A 25357-nucleotide genomic window follows, 5' to 3' on the forward strand; every position below is an offset into this window, starting at 1 on the left:
CGTTGTATGGTAGTAGAGTTTTGGTTTAAGAAGTTGAGAACTTTTATTGAAACGGACAGGGGTGACAGCTGTCCAAGGGAACTACTGAATGCCTCTGATTTGTCCACTAAAGATTAGCCAAAATGGCAAATTTTAGCCATAACTTTTAAGAGGAAGAAAAGTAACTATAAATTGAATAAAAAAATTGCAAGTCAAATTCCCCCTGTTCCGTGTGGAAAGACTCTGGATGGGTGTGACCTAGAGAGTGGGTCCTCCGGGGCACAGTGAGACTGTGGTGTGAGCTGCTTCCTCCAGGGGACACTTCTAGAGGAAAGAGGAACAGGCTAATTCTACTCCCCCCAGGAGTCCTCGAGACTGGCCAAAGGGAGTCACCTCCATCCTGCCTTCCCCAGCTGTGGCCCCTCAAGCATGTCTGTTGGACGGGTGTCCAGCCGTTAGGCCCACCTCCTTAAAGTTCCCAGTGTGCTAAGCTGAGGACTAAGCCTCAGACATATGAGCCTCTGGGGAACATTCTAGATCCAAACTACAGTAAACAAACTGGCGACATCCAAGAGAGAATTGATGAAAGAGGAATGTAGAATGCGGGCCGGCCTGCGGTTCATCCCGCCCGGCTCCCGGCCGCCTGGCTAGCTTAGCCCCGAAATAACAACACACAAATTGTATTCTTTTAAACACTGCTTGGCCCATTAGCTCTAGCCTCTTATTGGCCAACTCTCACATCTTGATTAACCCATTTCTATTAATGTGTGTAGCACCACGAGGTGGGGGCTTACTGGGAAAGATTCTAGCCTGCATCCGTCTCTGGTAGAGGAATCATGGCGACTGACTCACTGCCTTCCTCCCAGCATTCTGTTCTGTCTGTTCCGCCTATCTAAGCTGCTGTCTTATCAAATGCCAAGGCAGTTTCTTTATTAACCAATGAAAGTAACACATAGACAGATGACCTTTCTCCATCAGAGGAAGAAAAGAAGGGAAAGGAGAAATTGGAGCAGGGATAAGGGGTGTGGTAAAGGAGGCAGCAGAATCAGGGAGAATCTATCACAATTTAATTCTCAAGAGCAGGTGATTTTTAAGATCCACATGTCACTATCTTTAAATGCCAGTCCCAAGCAAGTTCCTATAGATCCTAGGTCCTGGAATGCAGAGCAAAAGCTGCCTCAGTGAAAACTCTGTCCTAAGAGACCATGGTCCTCCAGGTGCTAGAAATAGACTGCCAACTGCCTGGTTTTCTGTGGTGTCCACCTGGTGTCCAGAGGAAGAGCAGGTCAGTGCAGTGGTTTCTTCTGAGGGCTCCAGAAACCCAGGGAGGAGTCTCTGGAAGCAACAGGCTCCCTTCTGTTTTATCCTTTCAACAATCTAAGATGACCTGACCATTTGAGAGTCCTCTCCTCGCCTTTCCTCCTTCCTCTTTTTTCTTTTCCACCTTCCTCTCCCCTCCTCCCCTTCTCTCCCTCTTCTCTTTGCTCTTCGTGCTTCCTCTCCCCGTTTACTCTCCACATTCCTTTCCCTCCCCCTTCTTTCTCAACCTCCAGTATTGCAGTTCACAGGGAGGAAAGCAGAGATTTTCAGCTGAGACAGGAATGGGTGTGGATCATGGTTCTCCCACCAATTAATGGCATGGCTGTGGGTGAGCTAATTAACATCATTAAGGATGTTTCTTTCCTTGGTGAAATTGGCTCATGTTACTTAATATAATGGGCTAGTTGCTCTAAGAATGGAATCAGTACTGGTAGAGTGTCTCATTCGTTGACTCATTTTTAAAAACTCTATATAGCAAGTCGGTAGTTTGCTTTGTAAATGTTGGCTTCCTTTGCCTTTGTCTTAGCAGGAGATGAAGGCATTAGCTTTACCATCATGATCCTGTGGAAGGGACTATAAAGACCCTACTGCATTTATGAAGAACAATCTTTGTGTGTGTTTTGTCTTGAGGCAAGATTTCATGAGCCAGGCTGGATTCCAGCTGAAAGTGTATTAGGTAGCTGAGGGTGACCTCGACCTCCTGGTCCTCCTGCCTCCACCTCTGGAGCAGCGGATCACAGGTGTCCACCGTGCTGGCCATTTACATTTCTATTTGTGTCCAGATCATAAAGGTTATTTAGATAAATGTGATATATGTGTATACAAAATATATACAAATGTACACATAGGTATGTATATGCTGATAAACATCCTATTTATATCAATGTGTTTATATAAAAATATGGGGAAATCTGCATCTGTTAAGGGGGAAAACAGCATAGTTAAAAACCGTGAAGACACATAAATACTTCTATACTCGGTTGGTGGGAGTGCCAATTAGCATAATGCTTCTGAAGTGCATTTTATTATATCAAGACACTTAAACTGCTTAGGTATTTTGATTACTTATAGAAACCAATCCTAAGTAAGTATTTAAATTTAAATGGAAATTATGTTTTAAAACTGTTTCGTGTAGCCATTATTTTAATAACAAATTTGGAAACTGCCCACTTGTTCAGCGGTGAAGAGAGGCAGGTACTGGAAATGATGTGCTAATTGAAATCTCAGCATGCAGCGTGTGCATCTGGTACATTTGCTGCTATGCAATGGCATGTGCCTGTGGAAAGAAGCAGCAAAATAACCCTTGGTAAATTATAGGGGACTCACTGGCTTTGTGTTATTCAGTACTTTAAAATTTGCATGCTTATGTTTAAGAAAGAAAATATAGATAGAATGTTAAAGCAAATAGTTTTAACATTAAAAATATTAAAACATTTTTAACATTAAAAATAGAACATTAGAAGCAGTGGTTTCTAGGGGCTGGGGAGATGGCTCAGTTGGTAAAGTGTTTCCTGAGCAAGCATAGGGACCTAAGTTCCATCCCTGGCACTTGTGTGAAAGCCAGGCATCGTGACATGTGCCTATATCCACAGAGCTGGGACAAGGAGACCGGAGGATCCCTGTGTTTGCTGGCCAGCCAGTCTAGCCAAGCCAGTAGCTTTTTTAAAAAATTATATCCATTTTTATTGAAAACAAATTCTTCCAGACCAGTTTCCCCTCCTTCCACTTCTCCCAGTGGCCCCCTCCTCTAGGTCCATCTCCCTCCTTTCCCTTCAGAAAAGAGCAGGCCTCCGAAAGACAACAACCAAACACGACAAAACAACATACAATAACAGAAGGCAAAAGCTGGGTGAGGCGACTCAACAGGAGGAAAAGAGTCCCAAGAGCAGGCAAAAGAGCGGGCCCCATGCTTCCTGCTTTGATATCTGTGAGCCCTGCTTAGTTGATGGTTAGTTGCAGGTCAGCAGCTTTAATGTTCAGTGAGAGACTTGTCTCAGATAAATAAGAACGAAGGCAGCTGGCACCAGCCTCTGGCCTCCATGTGCACAGCTGCACGTGTGTGCAAGCACACACACCCCTCCCCCGTTTCGGTAAGAGCAGGTGAAAATGATCAATGACTCCCCAGATGTCAGCTTGGGTGCCTCCTCCAGACTCTATCCTGTTGGCTTTCACTGCAGCATCTGGTACGGTCCACAAGCTCTCCTACACACCCTTCACCTTTGGCTTGTGAAGCACTGGATTCTGAGGGAAAGAATGCTGTGATTTATGAGCAGTGTCTCCCATGAGCACAGAGGGGAGGTTGGGGGGTTGTGTATCACACATCTGCCATCTTTTTTTCTGGCATTTCCCCCATGATAGCCTTTCCTACTCATGATGCCACATATATCTGTGCCAATGATCCTGCTTCTGGTTCTAGTGGGCGTCACCCTCTGCATTCCATGCCAGTCTGCTCACGTTTATGTGTTCTTGCTCTCAGCACAATGAACCTGACAGCTACAACCCAAACGCGTTTCCTTCTTCCTTCAGGTCTCTCCTGTATTCTCCCATGATGCCAAAATCAACTTGGCCTTTAAGGTAACGACCTTGGCATCGTGCTTTTTGTTTGCTGCTCCTTCCTCAATCATAGGATTCATGAAACCCCATGGCACTCTGAAACACAGCTCATTCTCAGGTTTGCCCCTCCTCCCACGTCAGGGTGTGAGTGGGGGGGTTGGGGGGATTGGGGGGATTGGGGGGATTGGCGTTCCCCTCCCAGCCTTCTTCTACATCATCCCATAGAAGCCACCCCAAGCCATCGTCAACTTTTCTGGTGGGTTAAAGGGGAGCCAAATTAGAACAACCAGTCAGACGCATAATAATCAGCACATTTGCTTTGAACTGAATGTCAGAAATTCAGTGTCAATAGTATTGAGGAATGATTAAGCAACTTTTCTATTTTCACTTGTATTTTGCACCTGTGATATATGCTTCTGTACAAATGAGAACTCTCGGCAGCTTTATTGTGATTCGCACATTTATACTTGGTTAAGGATGACATTAGCTAGGGGGTGGTAGAAATTGCTTGGTGGTTAAGATCGTCAGGCTGCTCTTCCAGAGGGCCTGGGTTTGATTCCCAGTTCCCACATAATGGATCAGAACTGCCTGTAGCTACAATCCTAGCTTTTCTGGCAATGAACAATGCCTGCATGTGGTACACAGACATACATGCAGTCAAAATACCTGTATGTATTAAATAAAAATAAGCATTTTTAAGAATGACATTGTTAGTCTAAATTTTCTACATGTAATTATTAACTCCATTATTTTATAACAAGATCCCAACTCTAGTGGGTGTGGTTTAGCAAGCTTTAATAAAGATTTTTTAAAATAAAAGAATAAAGTGAAGGGTTTGCAGAAAATTCAGTTTGCGACAGCCACACTGGTGACTCACTGTGTAACAGTTTCCTCAGAGACTGAACAATCATTCCTGCAGGAATATTTGTTTAGTTTCTTAAGAAGGAAGCTAAAAAACTCAAAGTAGCTTCAGGAAGCCCCTAAAACTGACCGGATTCACAGATATCTTCCTGCCAGAGTAAGCAGTAAAAGCTGAGAGTCCCCTTCAGGTGGAAGAAAGCAGAGCTGCAGAAAAGGCTGCCAGCCACGCCAAGGTGCAGAGACGACCGAGGCCAGATGAGCTGCCCGGAAGAAGCGGTTTCTTCTTCTTTTTCATCAGCTTGTGAACAGTGAGTGCATCACCCCGTCCACAGTGCATCAGGGTCTCAGCATGTGAATGACTCAAGAACCTGATGCCCTGCCTGTTTATGGGTGTGTGCATTTACCTGCATATCACTGCAAAGGAGTACTTTTATCTTTATAATTACCTAATAACATGACTGGAAGATGACTTATCTTGACACCTGTGTGTCAGAGGACAGGCACAGACTTATCTATCGAGAATCACTGTCCCTGTGTGGAGGGCAACATCCTGGTGCCTGCCTAGCATGTTTGTACCTGTCACCACTCTGGGCGTGTCCCTGGCCTCCCCAGTTTCTCATCTTTTTGACCCAGACTCCAGATAGAACCATTGTCATCATTGTGGAGGAAAGGACTCTGTGAGCAAGGAAACAGATGGAGCCACAGTGCCTCTCAGTCTCCCTCCCTCAGCACGGGTGAGACAGCCGTCTTCCCGCGGCCCTGGGGAAGGACATCCGTCTCACGAGAGAGGGCGACTCTCCGTATTTGTCACTTCTCTTGTTGCTGTCAGAACCAGTGTAAGGAGAGAAGGGGTTGTTTAGGCTCACAGTTTGGGGTGACAGGCACCCACGACAGGGAAGGCATGGTGGCAGAGCTACGAGGTGACTGGGGACATCCCATCACAGTCAGGAGGCAGAGAGGTGAATGCTGGGGCTCAGCCATTTCCGCCTTTTAAATCAGCTCAACTCTTGGTATAGCGCTGCTCATACTCAGTGGGTTTTCCCTCTTCCGTTAAACCTTTCTAGAAACAGCCTAATAGGCATACCCTGAGGAGCTTCCATGTCGGTGCTGGGACTCAAACCTGTGTCCTGTGTAAAAGCAGCCTATATATTAACCACTGAGTCATCTCTCCAGTTCCTAGGCATTCAGCTTCCTGACTGTGGATTGACTAGACTCAAGGTATGTTGCGTTTCTCAGATGTCTTTGAGATGTGGCCTCTAGGGGCTGGGATGCTCTGAGTCATCAGTTATGGGAGGACTAGGGCTTCCCCAACCTCCTCATGTCTCTCTATGCATCATCCTTGCCTGAATTTGCCAGTAGGGCAGCTGACCTGCTTCTGGGATGTGCAGAACTCCTGCAGACAGGGAAGTGGAGGTTAGCAGGTGTCCCCAATAACTGAGATTAGGGGTAGCTGGGCATTGTGTCCCCTTTTTTTCTGCTGGCAAACTGAGTCCCGCTCTGGTACAGATGCAGAGTGAGGGAGATCACAGGGCATGTACACAAATACTGAGCAGTTATGTGTGTACAAGGAAACTGAGGTACACAAATGAAAAATGACCGGTCTGTTGCCAAGATTTGAGATTTAAACTTAGATCCCCTGCACTCCAGCCTCATCTTCAGCGCCTGTCCAGCTGGTCAAACTTCAAACAGGTGGGCAGCTGTGAGTGGAACAGATGCAGAAAGCTAAGAGGCCAGCAAGAACTGGGACTCACAGATCACACTGTGCTCAGAGAAGCAAGAACGAGGAAGAGGCTCCCTGCTTGGGACAGGTGGTGGACTGAAGCAAATAAAAACGCGGGTGTAGCAGGAATCGAGGGGGGGTGGTGTGCTCAGCACTGGGCAGGGGCAGAGGACCTGGGGTTTCTGCTCTCTCCTGACCTTCCTCTCCGCACAATAAATCACACACACCCCCAAGAGGTGCTGACAGTGCCCTGTGCACAGTGGTTCTGAAGGTTACACAGGATGACAGTGTGACCGTTAAGATGTGGCATGGATCTAGCCCAGGGCCAGGCTCCGCAAGTGTTAATTTTTATTGATGAGTCATAGGACTATAATTGAGCAAATTACATGGCAAGGGTGAGGGAAGCATTCTGGAAACGTTGGTGAGTGTATGATGTGCTGCAAAGGATGCGGGGACATAGCATGTGTGCAGGATGCCTCAAGAGGGGACTCTGCCCTGAGTGCAAAGAGGGTGAGTGTTTTCACACAATACAGACCGATACAGTAAAAAATATTCTTTTAGATTATTATATGTGTGTACATATTTTATCTGTATGTGTAGATGTGTACCACACACATGCCTAGTGCCTATGGAGGTGAGAAGAGGGTGTCAGCTGCCCTAGACCTAGAGTTACCAATGTTTATGAGTCCCCATTCAGGGTGTGGGATCAGGTCCTCTGCAAGAACATGTGCTCTTAACTCTTAACCGCTGAGTCGTCTCTCCACTCCCGACCAACACATTTGATTTTGGTCTCAGGTGAGGGCCTAAGATGAGATCCTAAGAGAAACTGAGAGTATTTTTTTTTACATTTATTTGTGTGTGTGTGCCTAAGTGTACATGCCATGGCACACATGTGGAGGTCAGTTCTCTCTTTCTACCTTATGAACCCTGAAGTTTGAATTTAGGTCATCAGGCTTGGTGGCAAGCTGATCAACCATCTTGTCAGCCCAAGGAGAAACTTCCAAAAGACTTGAGTCACAAGACTATACATACAGTGGGAAATGATATAATCATAAAAACTTACTGTTTAAGAAAAATACCCTTTACGTAGCATGCTATAAATGGCCAAACATGTGATGCTTTCTTCTTTGTATGACAAAGTTGTGTGTCTGAAGATCTCCTGATTAAATTGGGAGCATGGGAATCATGAGAGAAGGTAGAAGGGGAAGGGGGAGGAAGGGAGGGGAATGGAAAAAATATATAGCTCAATAAAAAAACTGAAAGAAGATAAAATTTATACTTAGCAAAAATAAAGTTGTGTGTCTGGCAAAGTATGCTTCTCTCTCTCTCTTCTGCTTCGGTGGCTCCTGTGTCCCCACCCAGTCCCACCCTCATGCCTTCTCCATAAGAGCCCTTGGTCCACTCAGTGTTCACCTGAGCCTTCTGTTCTGACCTCATCTTTCAGGACGTCAGACTCCATCTAGATGCGGGGTCTGCATGTTCTCCTCTGAGCCTGCTGGCCTGATACTGCCCTGCCAGCCTTGCGTCTTCTCTTGGCTGTCTTTTCATGTTTGGAATCACTGAAGTCAGAAAGGCGAAGCAGAAGAATGGAGACTGACTTCTCAGGGCTGACTAGTGGGAGGCAAATGGCTGTAGCCAGTGGCCGGTGTGAAGTGGCACACAGGAAGAGATTGGTAATGTCTTACAAAACTAAACTTAGACTGAGCGTCATGGTTCACGTCTTTAATGTCAGCACTCAGGAGAGGCCAGCTTGGCCTACAGAGCAAGTACCAGGTTAGCCAGAGGCCTGAGAGACCTGTCTTGAAACAAAACCAAAAACCTAGACCTAGGCTTGCCATATGATCCAGAGTCTGCTTAGAGACATTTATCCAATATTATTAAGCATTCTTGGTTGTGTATAGCAGTTTAATACATCATAGAAAGAGACTGGAAACAACATGTGTCCTTTGATAAGCAAAAGCCTCAGCAAACTCTGGCACATCCACGGGATGATGTATTAATCAGAAATAAGGGCTGGACCATTGGTATAAACAACACCCTGCGGGACCTCCACATCACTGAGCTCCGCAAGAAACCAGCCCCAAAGGCTACACCTAACAGTTGAGAAAAATTATGGGAAATCATTTTCAGGTGACTTTAGCATTTGCATATACAAACCTACAAGGTGTGGCCCCATTGCACATATAGGTTGCACAACCTGCCCAGCATATCGCTGTAACTGTAGCACAATGTGTGTGTGTGAACATATCTATCTATCTATCTATCTATCTATCTATCTATCTATCTATCTATCTATCTATCTATCTATCATCTATCTATCTATCTATCATCTATCTATCTATCTATCATCTATCTATCTATCTATCATCTATCTATCTATCTATCATCTATCTATCTATCTATCATCTATCTATCTATCATCTATCTATCTATCTATCTATCTATCTATCTATCTATCATCTGGTTCAATAAGCATCTCAATGATAGGACGCCCCCGGGTCTGTCATCTCTAGATACTATTGTATGTATGCCCATGCAGTTCATCACTGACTCATATGTCACTGTGCCATGAGTGACGGTGCATGGCTCCAGTTAACAGGGGAAGTGCAGGCATGGAAAGGGCTAGTGTGACACAGAGTGGCGTGGTGACAGGATGAGCACAACCAGGAAGAGGAAGCTTTTTCTCATGCTGGAAGATTAGATTGATTAGAAGGTAGTTAAATCTAAATTTTTTTCTGATAAAATTACATGGAATCAGACACCCTCACCCTGTTTGCACACAAAGAAATGTTTAAAAAGTGGAGAGAAGTAAGCAACCCTGGTATAGTTAACAATGGCTCAGCAGCGTTGGCCTCCTCTCCTCCACCTACTCATGCGTGTGTGTGCATGATAGAAGTCAACCTCACGCGTCCTTCCTCTGGAGGTATCCACCTTGGTTTTGAGCCAAATGTTCCTCAGGAGGCATCCATATTGGTTTTTTTGTTTGTGTTGTTTTTGTTGTTGTTTGGTTGTTTTTTCTGTTTGTTGTTTGTTTGCTGTTTTCTGTTTTTGAGATAAGGTTTCTCTGTGTAGCCCTTACTATCCTGGAACTCACTCTGTAGACCAGGCTGGCCTCAGACTCACAGAGATCCCCCTGCCTCAGCCTCCCGAGAGCTGGGATTAAAGGGGTGCACCTCCATTGCTCAGCAGTTTTTTTTTTGTTTTTTAATAGAGGGCTCCGTTGGGATCTGGAGATGGCAAATCAGGCTAGGGTGGAGACCAAGGGGCCCCAGGGACCCGCCTGTCTCCACTTTCCCAGTCCTGGGATCACAGGTGTGCACCAGCACAGCTGGCCTTTTGTGTAGGTGCTGGGGAACGAGCCCGGGTCTTCACGATTGCACATCCAGCACTTTACTGACTGTGCTGTCTCCACAGCCCTGGTTCCTGGTGTGGGACTGTACTATAGGTACCGGATAGAATCAGTCCTGGGAAGGGTACCAGGACTCTTTGGTACTTAATGGGGAGTCTATAATCACTCCAAGTGTAAAGATAAATCATTTAAATCCATATACTTCTACTTTCTACTTCTGAAAATAATTCATGACCATTATCATCCAGGAGTCATTTGGTTGTGGGTAGCAGAAATTAATTTAACTTCATGTGTGCTAAAGGCTGGGAGTGGTGGCAGGATTGCAGTACTGGGCATCTAGGACCTTAAAGGCAGCTAGGCTTAGGTGGGACTGGAGGTGGCTGTTCTGTTAGGACTCAGTAAAGAAGCAGGACTGATAGAATAAATATACACACATCTGCACTTATGGGGGGGGGGGGCGTTCATTAGGCTGCCTTACAGGATGCAGTCCAGGTAATGGCCGTCTCATGATGGAAAGGCTTCCGTCCATGAGGCTAATGTTTCAGCCCTCCTAGTCTGACACTGGGTTCCTAGAGAGCTGCTGGTCTTCGGTCTCTGTGGGGATCTCCCAAAGTAGATTCTACTACAGACAAGGAATGCCTTAGCCACAGGATAGATGCACTTCCATCTCTTTTTATCTGGGGGAGGCCACCAGAAGGTGCCGCTAGGTTTAGGATGGGTCTTTCCCCCAGCCAAGCTACCCCTTTTCTTTGTCTGTGGTATTGATTTGCCAAAGCTGACAGAGATCCACAGCTCTGCTGGGGTGCTAGGATATGACATCTGGTTGGCCTAGTTGACCCTCTGTCCCTAGTTCAGTCAATTATGGGCACTGGCACAAATGTAGATCCGGGGCTACACTGTGATTTGGGGGTGGTTCCCAGAGAAAATAAGAGTTGTGTGTTGACCACACACTGCTGAAAGTGGTTATTATAGAGAGCTATCAAAACACAGAAGACAATAAAAGTGAATGAGACCCCAAACCAGATGTGCATTCATTGGGGTCCCAGCACCCACAATTTAGGTCATTTAAGTAATTTGAGGAAAGATCAATACTGAACTGTTTACAAGGGTGAGGTAGGGAGGGAGGAGGGTGAGGTAGAACCTGGGTGAATGGCATCAAGATGCTTTCTCACGCTTGCCTTGAGCAAGGCAAAGACTTGGCAACAGGGATGAGGGGGTGGAAGCCACTTGGCTTTGTAGGCATGAAAAATCCAGTCAGGCTAAGGCCACCCACCAGGAAGGCATGGGAGGAACGGGTTCCCAACATCACTGTCTTTTCCTAGTCCAGTTTCTGGTGTGGTTTCCACTGGTCCAAGTAAACCACAGGTTAGAAGTAAGTATGACTGTTGGTTAGCCCACAAGGGCGGTACCCCAGATGCATAGCAAGCAGGGCAGAGGCAGAGAGCAGACCTGCAGAGCTTAAAGAAGAGACTCACACACATGAATGCCTGCAAACACCATGGGATCTCAGACTTAGTCTCAGTTTCATGCTTCCTTTCCCACTAGTTTAATAGGTATCCGTCTCAAGCAGTGAGCTTTCTAATGTGGGACATGGTGGCAAGCGATTATATTACTAATCAGGGAGGTTGTGTCTGGCTTGTTTTTCTATTTCTGATTTTTTTTCTTCAAGACAAGTTTTCTCTGTATAGCCGTGGCTGTCATGTAACTCAGTATGTAGACCAGGCTGGCCTCGAACTTGCAGAGATCTGCCTGCCTCTGCCTCCCAAGTGCTGGTATTAAAGGCATGCGCCACCACTGCCCAGCTGGTTTCTTGTTTGTTTGTTTGTTTGTTGTTGTCCAATTTATGTGCATTGATATTTTTCCTGGATGTGTGTCTGTATGAAAATGTTAGATCCACTGGAACTTGAGTTACAGATGGTTGTGAGCTGACATGTGGGGGTTGGGAATTGAACCTGGGTCCTCTGGAAGAGTAGCCAGTGCTCTTAACCACTGAGCATCTCTTCAGCCCCGTTGTGTCTGGCATTTACTCAGTGACCTTAACTTTGGGAGTGGGTTTCCCCAGACCAGTCACACACCCTTCATAGCACTCAGCACCTGCCCTTGTCCTTGTTGGAGCTCTGTGACTCCCTGTGAGACTTAGTCAACTGCTCTTTGTCCTGTGGCCCCGGTTCCCAGCTGTATGTACAACAGAGAAGGGACTCAGTTAGCATTTACTAAACAAAGAGAATGAATAAAGGAAGGAAGGGAAGGAGGGAGGGAGGGAGGGAGGGAAGGAGGGAGGGAGGGAGGGAGGGAGGGAGGGAGGGAGGGAGGGAGGGAGGGAGGGAGACTGGGTATTAGCATTGTCATGAATTTTCCTTCTATTTGATGACCGTCCAATGTGCTGAATAATTTTCCAGAACACACCAATCCTGCCTGGTGGTGAGCTCCAACTTCTAGGGAAAGGGCTGGGTTTTACACTGACAGACTTGGCTTTGACTGTTAGCCCAGCACTTCCTGGGTTCCAAGACCACATCATTTGACAGTTCCTCACGTCAGTTTGCTTTGTTCAGAGTGTGGACATGGGGTCTGACGGGTTTTACTCAGCACTTCCAGTCCTCGCAGCCCAGCAGTTGCTCCTCCTTCAGCAGCTGTATCGTCTGAGGCTCTGTTAGGCCGTTGGTAGAGGCAGATGGGCATTATGGGCTCCATCAAGGCATGTCTGAATCTGCGGTGGAAGGGAACCCAAGCAAGCAGGGAGCTGGGACATGACCATGGACTCCCTTTGCCAAGACAAACATGTTTGCCAGCTCCATTGAATTCCCCGGGTACTTTGTTCAATATTTAACAAATCCATCCGTGAAAAAGCCTTGATTCACCTGGAAAAACCGTATTCTGTGAAACCTGTGAAATACCTCTCTCTGGTTTTTAGTTTTAAAAAAGATTTTATTTTTATTTATGTGTATTATGTGTGTACTTCTTTGTTAGTATGGACATAGTTGTGGGGGTAATTAGAGGCCAAAAGATATTGTCTGATCCCAGACATGGGTACTGGGGCTTTGAGAAAACCCTGGTCTTCTGGAAGAGTAGCAAGTGCTCTTAACTGTGAAGCCGTCTCTCCAGCTTTCCCCCTGCTTTAAAGACAGGGACTTGTGTAGTACAGGCTAGCTTCAACTCAGTATGTAGTCAAGGATGACCTTGAACTTCTGTTTCGTACATCCACCTCCAGAGTGCAGAGACGACAGGCATGCACCACTAAGCTCAGGTTACCCATGATGGGGAACTGACCCAAGGGCATTGTGTATACTGAGCAATTACTTACTGAGATACACCCCCAGCTAGTATGTTTATATTTAAAGCTTGGTTATCATGAGAGCAAAGTAAAAATGTGCTCCTAACCTAACGTGGAGAAGTGGGGAGGTGGGGTGCATTTTTGTGGGTTTTATGATAACAAAAATAGTGGATTGTGGAGACAATCCTTCCTTCATTAACGTTCCTTTCTTTATTTTCTCATTCCCATCTCAAATTTAATTTTGAGGTCTCTAAGGGAGTGGGCTTTCCTGTTGGTGCTCCCTCCAGGTATGCATGGCCTATGCTGGGGTCCTGTCTGCAGACAGGTGCAGAACTCTGGCTCCATTTCTCCTGGCTCCACGTCCTCTTGGAAGATGGTTTAGCTGTGCCATATGCTACTATCCCCTCGGTTATTGAGCCCCTCTGCACATCAGGCCTCTGCTGGTGTCGGAAGTCTGAAAGATGGCCAGGTGGGCTTCCCTGCAGTTCCTTGGCCTCTGCAATCTCAGCTCGTCAAGTGGTGGTGGAAAATGCTTTCTTTCCTCTGCCTTCTATGTCCTGTCTCATAAGGGAAGCAGCACAGGCATCGCTCTCAGGAGGATTTGTGGCCACCCTGGCCTCACCTTTCCTTTGCCTCCTCTGTTCTACCCACCAGGTCACTGCTCACATGGCTGAATTCTGGACTCTGACATCCAAACACTGTCCCCCTCCGAAACTTCCCATCCACACTCCTGCCAGCAGCTGCCTTTGTCTCCTTAGCCCCGTGTTCTGTATACCCCGGCCAATAGCTGTCCTACTTGTGAGGCTGCTGATCCCTTTAACACGCACGTCTGTCCCCTTTCCCAACACCTGTCAATTCTGGCCCCACTCACTTAGCTTTCATTCTGACTGCTCCTTGTGACCCCCCCCCCAAGCCCCCTGTCTCCTTTCTCTCTCTGGAAGAATACCAGCAATGTTCAATCCTAAACATCCCTCCAGGAGGCAGGGTGCCGGGTGGAACTAAAGTTGATCTGCTTCAGCATCCGTGGGCTAAGTGCCTACCGTGTTCATCCCAGAGTACCTCTGCCTGTCTCTAAATCTCCTCCTCCATAGCTGCTGTCCTTCCTCCCTCATTCCCAGGTCTCAGCTGTGACAGAACCTTTAACAAAGAGAACATGTTGTCTTCACCTTGACTCCACCACAGGGCGTTGCTGTGGTCACACACTTCTTCCTGTTAGTGCCTGCAGTCCCTGCCTCACACGAAGCCAGCTACTCTCCTGCTATGAAGAATGCCAATGTACATCCACCCAGGGCCTTGCTCTGGTGGCCCAGCCTGCCTTCTCTCCAACAGTGCCAGTCTTAGCCCCTCTGTGGATGTTCTCTGCTCAGCTGTCTTAGACACACATCCGCACCTCAGAACTTCTAATCCCAACTTTGACCCTATGCCCCAGGCTACTATCAAGAATGGGGGGGGTTCCATATTTTTTTGTTTAATTTCCCTCTCACTGTCCCCACACTTCACTGAAGAGACTCTCTGTAGTTACTTTCACGCGGTTGTGACAAGCACTCTGCAGGGACAGCTCCAGGAGGAAGGCGTACTCTGTCTTGTGGCCCAGAGGATTCAGTCCCTTGGCCTCATGCATTTGAGCCGGACATCATGGAGGCATGGCAGACAGGGAGGAGAGAGCCTATCCTATTGTGCTCCCACCCTGTGGGATGGTGCCACCACCTTCAAGGCATGTCTCTTCCCTTTCAGTTTCTCCTCTCTAGAAAGGCCTTCACAGAAACACCTGGGATGTGCTACACTAATCACCTAGGACATCTCAAGTCAATCATGTTGACCTTCAGGATTATCCATCACAGATTCTAGAGCCAGCTAGCGTCTTGCTGTTTCCAGCCCCAAAGGGCATTATGCCCCCATCTCCATTCACCAGCTGCATGCAGCACAATGGCAGGCATTCTGTGCTTAAACAATGCTCCTCTGGGATTTTAGAGACTCTCTCTAAAAAAAAAAAAAAAAAGAAAGAAAGAATGGGAATGGCCCCAGGCCAATGACACCTGAAGCTGTTCTCTGGCCTTCACATGCATAAACACACATGTGCATGCACACACATGAATATACATAAATGCATACATTAGAACATATGATAAAGTATAAACAGATAGAAACAAGCATGGGAACTTGTGTGCTTACCAGGCTCCTTCTACTCTTTCTCTGGGAAACTATATGGGTTGAATGGTGACCCTCCAAGATTCGTGTCTACTAATACCTTAGAGGCAGAGCCCTTGTAGTTTTGATCCAATCAAAGGGAGTCACACTAGCGTCACATGGGCCTCATCCCATGGCTGGTAAGGGAGGGTGACTTGGATACAGACAGACACTGGGCAGACTGACGTGTGACAGTGGAGGCAGAGGCTAGAGAAATACAACCGTGAGCCCAGGATTCAATGCTGTAGATTTGCCAGAAGCTGGAAAGGCCAGGAAGGATTCGGGGGAGCATGGTCCTCCTGACCCTTCACTTTGGACTTCTGGCCTCCAGAACACCGAGAGTACCTATCTGCTGTTTGGGGCAACCTGGTTTGTTTCAGCAGCCCTGGGAAACCAGCACAGTAGACTCATGACTTCGTCTACTGCCTCTGCTTTGTTGCTTCTGAGAATGGGCTGCTCCAGTCCACTCCTGACAGCTTCCAAATCTCCCACTGCTACCCACAGGCCTTCCCCACCTACTAAATAAAACCCAGGTCTCTGCTCAGCCAGAATGAGTCAAGCTCTCTCATCCCTTAGCCATACCATGGCCATTGCTAGAACTTTCCTCTAGATTCTCCTCCTGATCCTAGCTTCTGCTCATACCCCTGAATGCACGGCACATCCCCTGCACCTGCTCTGATTGTGCTACAGAGGAAACCAGGCTGGGTCTCTCCTAATAACTTTGGTTATGGGTGCACGCTGCATGCTACGTCCTGTCTTCACTGCCACCAGGCAGACTTTCCCCCGTCATTTGCCTGAGCCTTCATGACCTTGGGGGCTGCTGTGTGCTCTTTGCTTTGCTTCCAGTGTTTCTGTCCACCCCTGCAGGATCCTTCCTCATCACTCTGGTCTTTCTAGACAGGTCCTTCCCTATGTGCAGAGATCAGCAGGCCTTCATGATGGGCAGCTGCTCACTTTCTTCAGAGTCTACACCTACTTCAAAATAATCTTTACTTGTTTATTTGCCATATCTCAGTTCCTCTTCTAGAATGTTCTTCCCCATGGCATCGCCACCATTTAGAACAAGGCCTGGGCACCAGCAACTAGAAGGTGTTCAATAATTCATCTCTCCACTAATGGACACAGCTTGGAACCCATTAGAAATACACAGAGTGGAGCCAGAATTACCTCTTAAGTACGTGGACAGGTCTACTCAGGTTGGAAAGAAAACACAACGACCCACACTTCCGGCTTCCCTAGACCTTGGCTTTGAAAAGTAATGCATCCATTTGGAATCCCATGGCTGCAGTAGGCCTCAGGGCCATGACCAGTCAAGGGCGTGACCCCTGTGTGCAATGGCCGACCACTCATAAGTAGGCCAGTCACACCTCTTTCACCAGCATCTCAAAGCTGGACACAGAACTCACCAATGAGAGTTCTTCCCTGGAAAACACAGCATCTCTCAGGTGGAGCAGATGACAGAGCCACTGTCTAGAATTCTCAGGGTGCCTGACATTCACATAGCCCATTAGTCTCTTCAAAGGTGCTAAGTCTAGGGAAAACAACATAGATCCACCAGTGGAGACCATGGCCATGGGCCGGTTCCCAGGTTTGCTGCTGATTTTCTTGTTTTTTTCCTAAAGGTTATTCTGTGTGCTCTTGCTTTTCTGTATTGCAATCCTGAATAGCAAATGCTGCCTGGGAGATTCCTGCTGTACTGAGAACCGTTGGATGTGGGTTTCTCCCCTTGCACAGCTTCGTTAAAGATGTTAGCATCATAAGGAACATGATGAGAAGGAGAAACTGAGATAGGAAGATGGTCCAGTGAGTTAAGAGTCACAGAATGAATGCCTGTGCTATCCCGTGGAAGGGGGACATGTGTCACGGCAGGTAAGAAGGCAGGTTCACAGCAGAGAACCTTTGGTGAGGGACATCTGTGAGCACAGACTTGCAAGTCATCAAGATGTCAGTGTGTCCAGGAGGCATGAGGAATGCATTGGCAAGACAAGGTGCATTGTTGCTTGGACAGACTTCTGTGTGCTGAGCCTTTTGAGCCGGTCAACAAGGCCTGGCCTGGGCCGGCCTGCTCAGCACACAGGTGTCAGGAAAGTCCTGTTGTCATAAGAGGGGACTCCGAGAAGGCCTGGGCCAGTCTGCTCAGCACACGGGTGTCAGGAAAGTCCTGTTGTCATAAAAGGGGACTCCGAGAAGGCAAATCCAAGAGAAAGAGGGACTGGAGGAGAAAATGTCCCTGTGCAGGGCTGCGTGGGGAGAGAACCAGCTCCTGTCTTTTTGCCCACAAATAAAGGTCATAGTCCTGTCCTGTTGTGTCCCTGAGCCACCTGGTGGGGCTCTCCTGAGCAAGGGCTGCCAGCAGTGTGTCCTGTCGAACTTCCTGTAGCTGACAGTAATATTTTTTGTTAACATTTTATTGAAAATAGATTTTTTTCACACATAGTATATTCTGATTACAATTCCCCTCCCTTTACCCCTCCCAGTTCCTCCCCACCACCCCTTCATTCTGGATTCACCCCCTTTCTGTCTCATTAGAAAACAAACTTCTAAGGGATAATAATAAAGTGCATTATAAAATACAACAAAATGAAACAAAAGACATTGGAATAGGACAAAAAAAACTAACAGAAGGAAGAGAGCCCAAGAGAAGGCATAAGAAGAGTCAGGCGGTGGTGGCACATATCTTTAATCCCAGCACTTGGGAAGCAGAGGCAGGCAGATTTCTATGAGTTTGATGCCAGCCTGGCTTCCAGGACAGACAGCCAGGACTGTTACACAGAGAAGCCCTGTCTAAAAAAAAAAAAAAAAAAACAACCATACAAACAAACATAAAAACAAACAAAAAGAAGGCACATGAAACACTCATTCACACACTCGAGAATCTTGTAGGAACACTAAACTGAAAGCCATAATATGCGCTCAAAGGACCCATAGGGTAAAAAGAGAAAAGAAAAATATATAAATAAATAAAAATAGGAAAATAAGATAAAATTTAAAAAGAAAAGAAAGACCCCAACATGCCATTATGAGACAAGGAATCTCCAAAGATGCAGTAGAGTTCATCTTCTGTTGGGCATGCAGCCTACCCTGAAGGGTGTTTATTTCTACGGTGAAACTTCTTCAGAGAAAACTGTATTTTCATTTGCAGGTGGTTATCAATTAGAGATACTTCTGGTTAGGGATGGGGGTATGTGCCTACTTCTCCCCATTGGGTGCAGACCCGTGCAGGCCAGGTGCACGCTACGTCAGTTTCTGTGAGGTCATTTGTGTATTGATCATGTTGACCATGGTGCAGTGGTTCTCAACTTCCCTAATGCCGCAGCACTTTAATACAGTTCCTCATGTCCTGTCACCATAAAGTTATTTTCATTGCTGCTTTGTAACTGTAATTTTGCTACTGTTATAAATCGTGATGTAAATATTTTTGGAGACAAAAGTTTTCCAAATGGGTCATGACTCACAGGTTGAGAACCACTTAGTTAGAAGGTCTTGTTTTCTTGGTGTTCTTCATCCTTTATGGCTCTTATACTGTTTCTGCCTCCTCTTCCACAGGGTTCTCTGAACCTTGAGGGCAGGGATTTGATGAAGACACCCTGTTTAGGGCTGAGTGTTCCGAGGTCTCTCACTCTCTACTTATTGTCGGACTGTGGGTCTCTGTATTTGTTCCCAGTTGCTGCAGGAGGAAGCTTCTCTGATGGTGGCCGAGCAAGGCACTGATCTATGAGTATAGCAGAATGTCATTAGAGTCATTTTATTGCTACTTTTTTTTTTTATCAGTATTAGTATTTGTTTTTACTGTAGGTCCCTGAACTATTTAGTCTCAGGTTCTTGATCACTCAAGCACTACTGAGTATGGGTTCCATTGTGGAGTGTCCCTTAAGTCAAATCAGATATTAGCTGATTACTCCCACAAGCTTCGTGCCACCATTACACTAGTCTATCTTGAAGGCAGGACACCATCGTAGATCAAAGCGTTTGTAGCTGGGTTGGTGTTTATGTTTCTCCTTTGGTAGCATGCGTGCCTAGGCTGAGCAAGGTGACTCTCTATAGAAAGTGGGCTCCACAAAGTCAGTTCATGCATTAGAGTTAGATTCTGGTCCTACTGCCAGAATCCACACACGCCCCAAGCCACACCCTGCATTCAGGAGACCCAGTTGTCAGTCCGTGGTCACTGAGCTCGATCCCACTAGCTCAGGTCACCTGATTCTGTGGGTTTCCCCATCATGGTCTTGTCCCGTTTGTTCATGTTATGCTCCTCCCTCTCTTCGATTGTACTTCAGAAGTTCGGCCCACTGGTTAGTTGTGGATCTCTGCATCTGCTTCCATCTGTTTCTGCATAAGGGTTCTACTTTTTGCATATTATGTTCACAATGGAAACTGGTCTGTAATTCTCTTTCTTGGACTTTTATGTGGTTTGGATGTCAGTGTAGCTATGGCATTATAAAATGGATTGGGCAATGTTCCTTCTGTTTATATTTTGTGGACTAATTTGAGGAGTACTGGCGTTAACTTTTCTTTGAAAGTCTGGAAAACTGTGTGCTAAAACAGTCTGGCCCTGGGCTTGTTTGTTTGTTTGCTGTATTCATGTTAATTTAATTCTAGAAAGTCTTTAATTTCTTTCTTAATTTTGGCTTTGACCCATTTTCATTTGGTATTGAGTTGTTCCATTTCCATGAGTTTGTAATCTTTTTGACCTGTTGTTGATATCCAGCTTTAACCTGTGGTGGTCGACAGAATGCCGAGTGTTTTTTCAATTTTCTTGTGTCTGTTGAGACTTGCTTTGCATCCAAACATGTGAGCAATTTTGGAGAAAGTTCCATGAGGCACTGAGGGGAAGGTATATTAGTTGTGTTTGGGTGAAATGTTCTGTAAATATCCATTGGATCGGTTTGGTTTATATCATGTTAGCTCCAGCATCTCTCTGTTTAGTTCTTATCTGGATGACTTGTCTGTTGGCGAGAGTCAGGTGTTAAAGTCTCTCACTGTCGGTACGTGAAGGTCGTTCTGTGATTCAAGTTGTAGCAGTGTTTCTTTTATGAACCTGGATGGTCTTGTGTTTGGAGCATAGATGTTAAGGATTGCAATGTCTTTTTGGTGGAGTTTTCTTTGATGAGTATGGAGTGTCTTTCCCTAACTCTTCTGATTAGTTTTGACTTAAAGTCCATTTTCTCAGATATTAAAATAGTTACACCAGTTTGCTTCTTTTGGTTAGGGAAATTTTTTTCTATCATTTTGTTAAATGTTTTATGTGTCTTTGACCTGGGTTGTTTCTTATTCTTTTCTTCTTCTTCTTCTTCTTCTTCTTCTTCTTCTTCTTCTTCTTCTTCTTCTTCTTCTTCTTCTTCTTCTTCTTCTTCTTCTTCTTCTTCTTCTTTCCTTAGAATTGGTCTTTTCATAATGTTCCATATTTCCTAGATATTTTGTGCCAGGCTTTATTTAGATTTACCATTTTCTCTGACCGATATCCATTTCTTCTATTATGTCTTCCATTCCTGAGATTCTCTATTTCATCTCCTGTATTCTGTTGGTGAGGCTTGCCTCCGAGGCTCCTGTTCAAGTTCCTAAGTCTTTCATTTCCAGATTTTCCTCAGTTTGGGTTTTCTCTATTGATTCTCTTTCCACTTTAAGGTCTTGAACTGTTTTATTCATTTCTTTCCACTATTTGTTTGTGTTTTCATCGATTTCTTTAAGGGATTTGTTTTGTTTCATCTTTAAGAACACCATGCCTGATTTTGGCGCGGGGCTTCGTGTACGCTGGCGTTAGGCAAGCACGCTACCAGCAGAGCTACAGACCTACATTTCTCCATCTTAAACAACGCTTTGTGGTTAACTGCCATATCCACTCATAACTTTTCTTTCCCTGCAGTTTCCGGCTTAAAGTACGGTGGGGAAACAAGAGGCTCTGGCATCAGGAAAGGTTCAGATGTTGGTTTCCCTGACCCCTGGCTGTGTGACGTACAGTAAGCTCATTAGCCTTTTTGGCAAGTGTTTTCAAGCCACGGAGAAGAGATTCTAGCGAGTTATGGGCAGATTCAGAATGGTAGTAGCAGCACGCTCGTTAACACTTGTAGTTCATGGTTTGAGGGGGTGTCTTCTGGGATGCTCCTGTGCTCTCCTGTATCTGTTGGTATCAGTTTCCTGCACGTGCTATAACAAAACGCCCCAAACTTCAAGGAAGAGCAGACAGCACTGAGCAAGGAAACCAAACCACACACATTTATAAGATCATCAGGCATCTCCGTAGACTGCAGAAGAGCCCAGGGAACCAACAGGTGCTGACAGAGAGCCAGAAGAGGCTGCCTGGATGCCTCAGCTCACAATGGCTCTGCCTTCTGAGCTCTTGAGGCTGCTGACCCTCCACCCCTAGAGCCACACACTCCGGGGAAGAGACGACTGAAAAAATGGGATGACAGTAGCAAAGGAGACAGATGTTCCAGGTGAAAGTGGGAAGCAGCCAGCAAGCTGACACAGAGCACAGAACAAGGCCGAAAGGAAAAGGCCATTAGACTCGAGCCTCGCTCTGAAAGTCAGGAGCTGCTCCCCCTTCCACTCCTTGAAAAGCAGAAGAAAGAATGAAGACCTGACTTATTCAAAGCTGCTTCATGGGGAAGGAAGAAAAGGAGCGACCGATAACTTCTAGATGTCAGCTCCCCTCAAGAAGTCAGGCTCCCATGTTGTTTGGCCGAGAATGGTTTGTGCTGGTGCATCCCTACCCCCAGACCCTTAACTACGCACTGAATGTCCAACAGGTCCCCTGGCTCAGAAGCTAGGAACGTATGATGCTGAGGTGAAGGTGTTGGCTGAACTGTGACCTTGTCTGAGGTTCTTTCTTACATTCCCTGGCTGTTGGGAGGATGCTATGATTATAGGCTAAGGTCACCTACTAACTGTCACTCAGCCCTCTCCATGATAGGCAGCTGCTTCTTACAGCCAATACCAGAGGGTCTTGGCTGCTTGGACCTTCCCCGCCTTTCTGACTGCTAGCCTCTCAGGGAAAAAGAGTCCCCTGTCCAGGCTAGGCCCACCCAAAGCCTTGTGATTGACTTAAAGCCAACTGATTGGAGTCTTCAGTACTCTTGCAACCCACTTCTTTGCCTTAGACTGCAATCACACCATGTAACCAGATAGTATTTCATCTTGCTAGGCCTTTTCCACCCTTGAGAGACAAGATTGCATATGGTATGAAAACTAGATGGGGCTGTATTCGAATGTACTTTTCCTTTACTTTCTCTAGTGGTCAGTACTGAGCATCAACCTGACAGGATCTGGGATCATTGGAGAGATGAGTCTCTGGGCATGTCTGTAATGGAGTTTCTGTATTAGTTAGTAGAAATGAATGTGTGAGTGGCACCACTCCATGGGCTGGGGGCTAGGACCGACTAAACAGGAGAAAGTAGCTTGGTCACTGGGTGTCTCTCGCCTTCCTGACTGTGGATGCAGTGTGACCAGCCACCCCAAGCTCCTGCTGCCATACCATCTCCACCATGGTGAATAGGACCCTCAAGCTGTACACTGTAACATAAGCTCTTCTTTCCTTAAGTTCCTGTAGTCGGGGATTTAATTAATGGCGATTGTAACTAATGCACTTTCACTATTTATTATTTATTTATTTATTTATTTATTTATTTATTTATTTATTTATTTATTGCAGTACTAAAGCTTAACCTATGGCTTCATGTGCATTAGACAAATAAGTGCTCTGCTGGTCAGTGAGTCCCAGTTTAGAATGTCTTCCCTTCCCTTCCCTTCCCTTCCCTTCCCTTCCCCTCCCCCCTCCCTTTCTTTTTTGTTTTTTGAGACAAGGTTTCTCTGTAGCTTTGGAGCCAATCCCGGAACTAGCTTGGTAGACCAGGCTGGCTTGAACTCACGGAAATCCACATGCCCACATGCCTCTGTCTCCAGAGTGCTGGGGTAAAGGTGAGTGCCACCACCACCTGGTCTAGAATGTATTTTCTAAAAAAAAAAAAAAAAGAAGAAGAAGAAGAACTGATGACACAAGATGCAAAAAGAGCAGTGTACTTGAAGTCAGAAAAATCTCAGAGTTGAGCCGACAGAAATAAAAATAGAAATAACTCATGAAGGTTGAATTAGAGTAGAGATAAGGCCAGGGTAAGAGCAGAAAGAATCCCATGGAAGCAGACGGGAGGGGAGGGAATGTGAGAAAACCTAGCAGCGGGCTGGAGAGGAGCTCAGTGGTTAGCAGTGGGTGCTGCTCTTGCAGAGGACTGGAGTTTGGCTCCCGGCACCCACAGCTCACAGATCTGTGATCTGTAGATCCTGTAGATCCAACCCAGGGGATCCACAGGCACCTGCATGCTCACACATGTGTACCCCATATACATATATACGTATAGTAAACATACAAGTTCAACCTTAAAGCTAGAAGGGGGGCAAATAAGAAGGAAAAGGTCCAGGAGCACAACAGATAAAGAAGAGGAGGATCCACACAGACACAGGTGCCCCTGAGGAGGAAGGAGCGCAGGGAAGGACAAAGGCTCCAAACTGTGAAGCAAGAAATAACTGAAAATCATACCCCCCAGGAGATAAAATCAATTTTATTGTCCATAATTATGTTATACAAAAATCTACAAATCATAGATTTGTACAAGAAAAAAGAAAATACTAACTGGACGTGTAAGAGCAATAACTGAAGCTTGCTTTTCTCCCGTGCTATTAGGACAGTCCCAACATCAAGGTGGCTTCTACTCACAGCCAAAGCTTGCCGTTTAAATTAAGGTCCTCAGGCTCTGACAGTTCTACTGGCTCTTGACACAACCTTTGCGGTACTCAGAAAGGTGCTCTATTCTTAGTTCTCGGGGACTGTACTGAGCTCCACCACCTGATTCACAAAAGTGCTGTCCTCCCCTTGGTCCACAGGAAATCCATCAGGCTATACAAGGACCAGTCCAGCGAATCTACGTTGAGTGTGGCTGAGTAGTGTCCCTTCATTCTGAGTCATGTGGCCTGGAGGCTAGCTTTCTTTTTTTTCTTTTTTTCCTTTTTTTTATGAATGAGGCAATTTATTAACCCAGCATCCTTTGTTCTAATGCTTCTTGTTGGCAGCTGCCACCTGTCCGGCAATGCTGTCCAGATCTCTCTGTCCCTGAGGTGTTAGCTTGCAGCCCCCATCTTGGTCCTTTTCCACCATTTTAAGTCCCTCCAGGGCTTGGAGAACGTGGCGGGCCACACTCTTGGAGCCTCTGCTGAAGTGGCTGGGCCTGACACCGTTTCTCTGCCGTCCTCCATAGATCTTGGTCATGGAGCCAACCCCGGCACCACCACGCAGGTACAGGTGCCGTGCTGTAGAAGCAGCTCGTGTGTAGAACCAGTTCTCATCATAGGGGGCAAGCTCTTTATGTTTGGCCAGCTTGACTGTGTCCACCCATTCTGGGACTTTCAGCTTCCCGGACTTTTTGAGGAAGGCTGCCTGAGCTCTGATGAACTCCTGCTGGTTAACGTCTTCTACAGTAACTCCAGGCATGGTGCGGCCTCCGCGCTGCTAGCCAGGGAAAGGGAACGATAGGGTTTCCCGGGCGCACAAGTTGGGCGTCGAGTCTCGCCGAGGCTAGCTTTCTTGACAGAGAAAAATCATCCTTAGCTTCTTCTTGTCTGATCTCCCCTTCAGGAGAGTGACAGTCCAGTACAAGGGTCTTTTTGTCTGATCTCATCCTCAGGGTAGTGACCGTCCGGTACAAGGGTCTTCTTGCCATTACACTTTGACACTTCAACCACAAAATTAGGAACTGATGTCAGTTCCGGCTCCTCATCTTCAGCCTTCTGCCCTTGTGAGAACTCTTCCTCACCGTCAAATGTTGGAGGTGAATGTTGAAAGTGACAGTGACCTCCTCTAGCAACTTTGCCGAATAATTTAGCTTTCATCCTGTTGACTTCCAGCTCCCAATCTCCAGACATCTTGAGAAGACTTATGCGTCTGGATTTTCTTTTCTTCCTTAATTCGATCAGTCAAGAATTCAACAAAGGTTTTGTCTTCTTTGGCACAGCCACAAGCACAGGGTGCCTCACAGAACCCGCCAGCATGCTGAGCAGCAGAAAGGGCCAGAGGCACAACCAGGGCAGGGGCTGCTGCTGCCACCAGAGTGGCGCAGCTGATTCAATGGCGCAG

General features: G+C 46.4%; 1 protein-coding gene across 2 annotated transcripts; it reads right to left on the reverse strand.

Moving 5' to 3' along the window:
- Positions 1–24257: 24257 nt before the first annotated feature.
- LOC119808195 (40S ribosomal protein S19-like) lies at positions 24258–24715 on the reverse strand. Of its 2 annotated transcripts, XM_038320592.1 has the most exons (2): positions 24505–24715; positions 24258–24361 (listed from the first exon to the last, which is right to left on the reverse strand). In XM_038320592.1, the coding sequence occupies exons 1-2, from the start codon at positions 24713–24715 to the stop codon at positions 24258–24260; spliced, it is 315 nt and encodes a 104-aa protein (XP_038176520.1). The 2 variants fall into 2 exon arrangements, with proteins under 2 accessions (XP_038176520.1, XP_038176519.1); XM_038320591.1 differs by having other exon boundaries at positions 24278–24715.
- Positions 24716–25357: the final 642 nt, after the last annotated feature.

Source organism: Arvicola amphibius, chromosome 2 (assembly GCF_903992535.2).
Source record: "Arvicola amphibius chromosome 2, mArvAmp1.2, whole genome shotgun sequence".
NCBI classification, from domain to species: Eukaryota; Metazoa; Chordata; class Mammalia; order Rodentia; family Cricetidae; genus Arvicola; species Arvicola amphibius.

Excerpts from the sequence above, each read along its gene's own strand:
- LOC119808195 (XM_038320591.1), bottom strand. The coding sequence starts at position 24,715 with ATGCCTGGAGTTACTGTAGAAGACGTTAACCAGCAGGAGTTCATCAGA.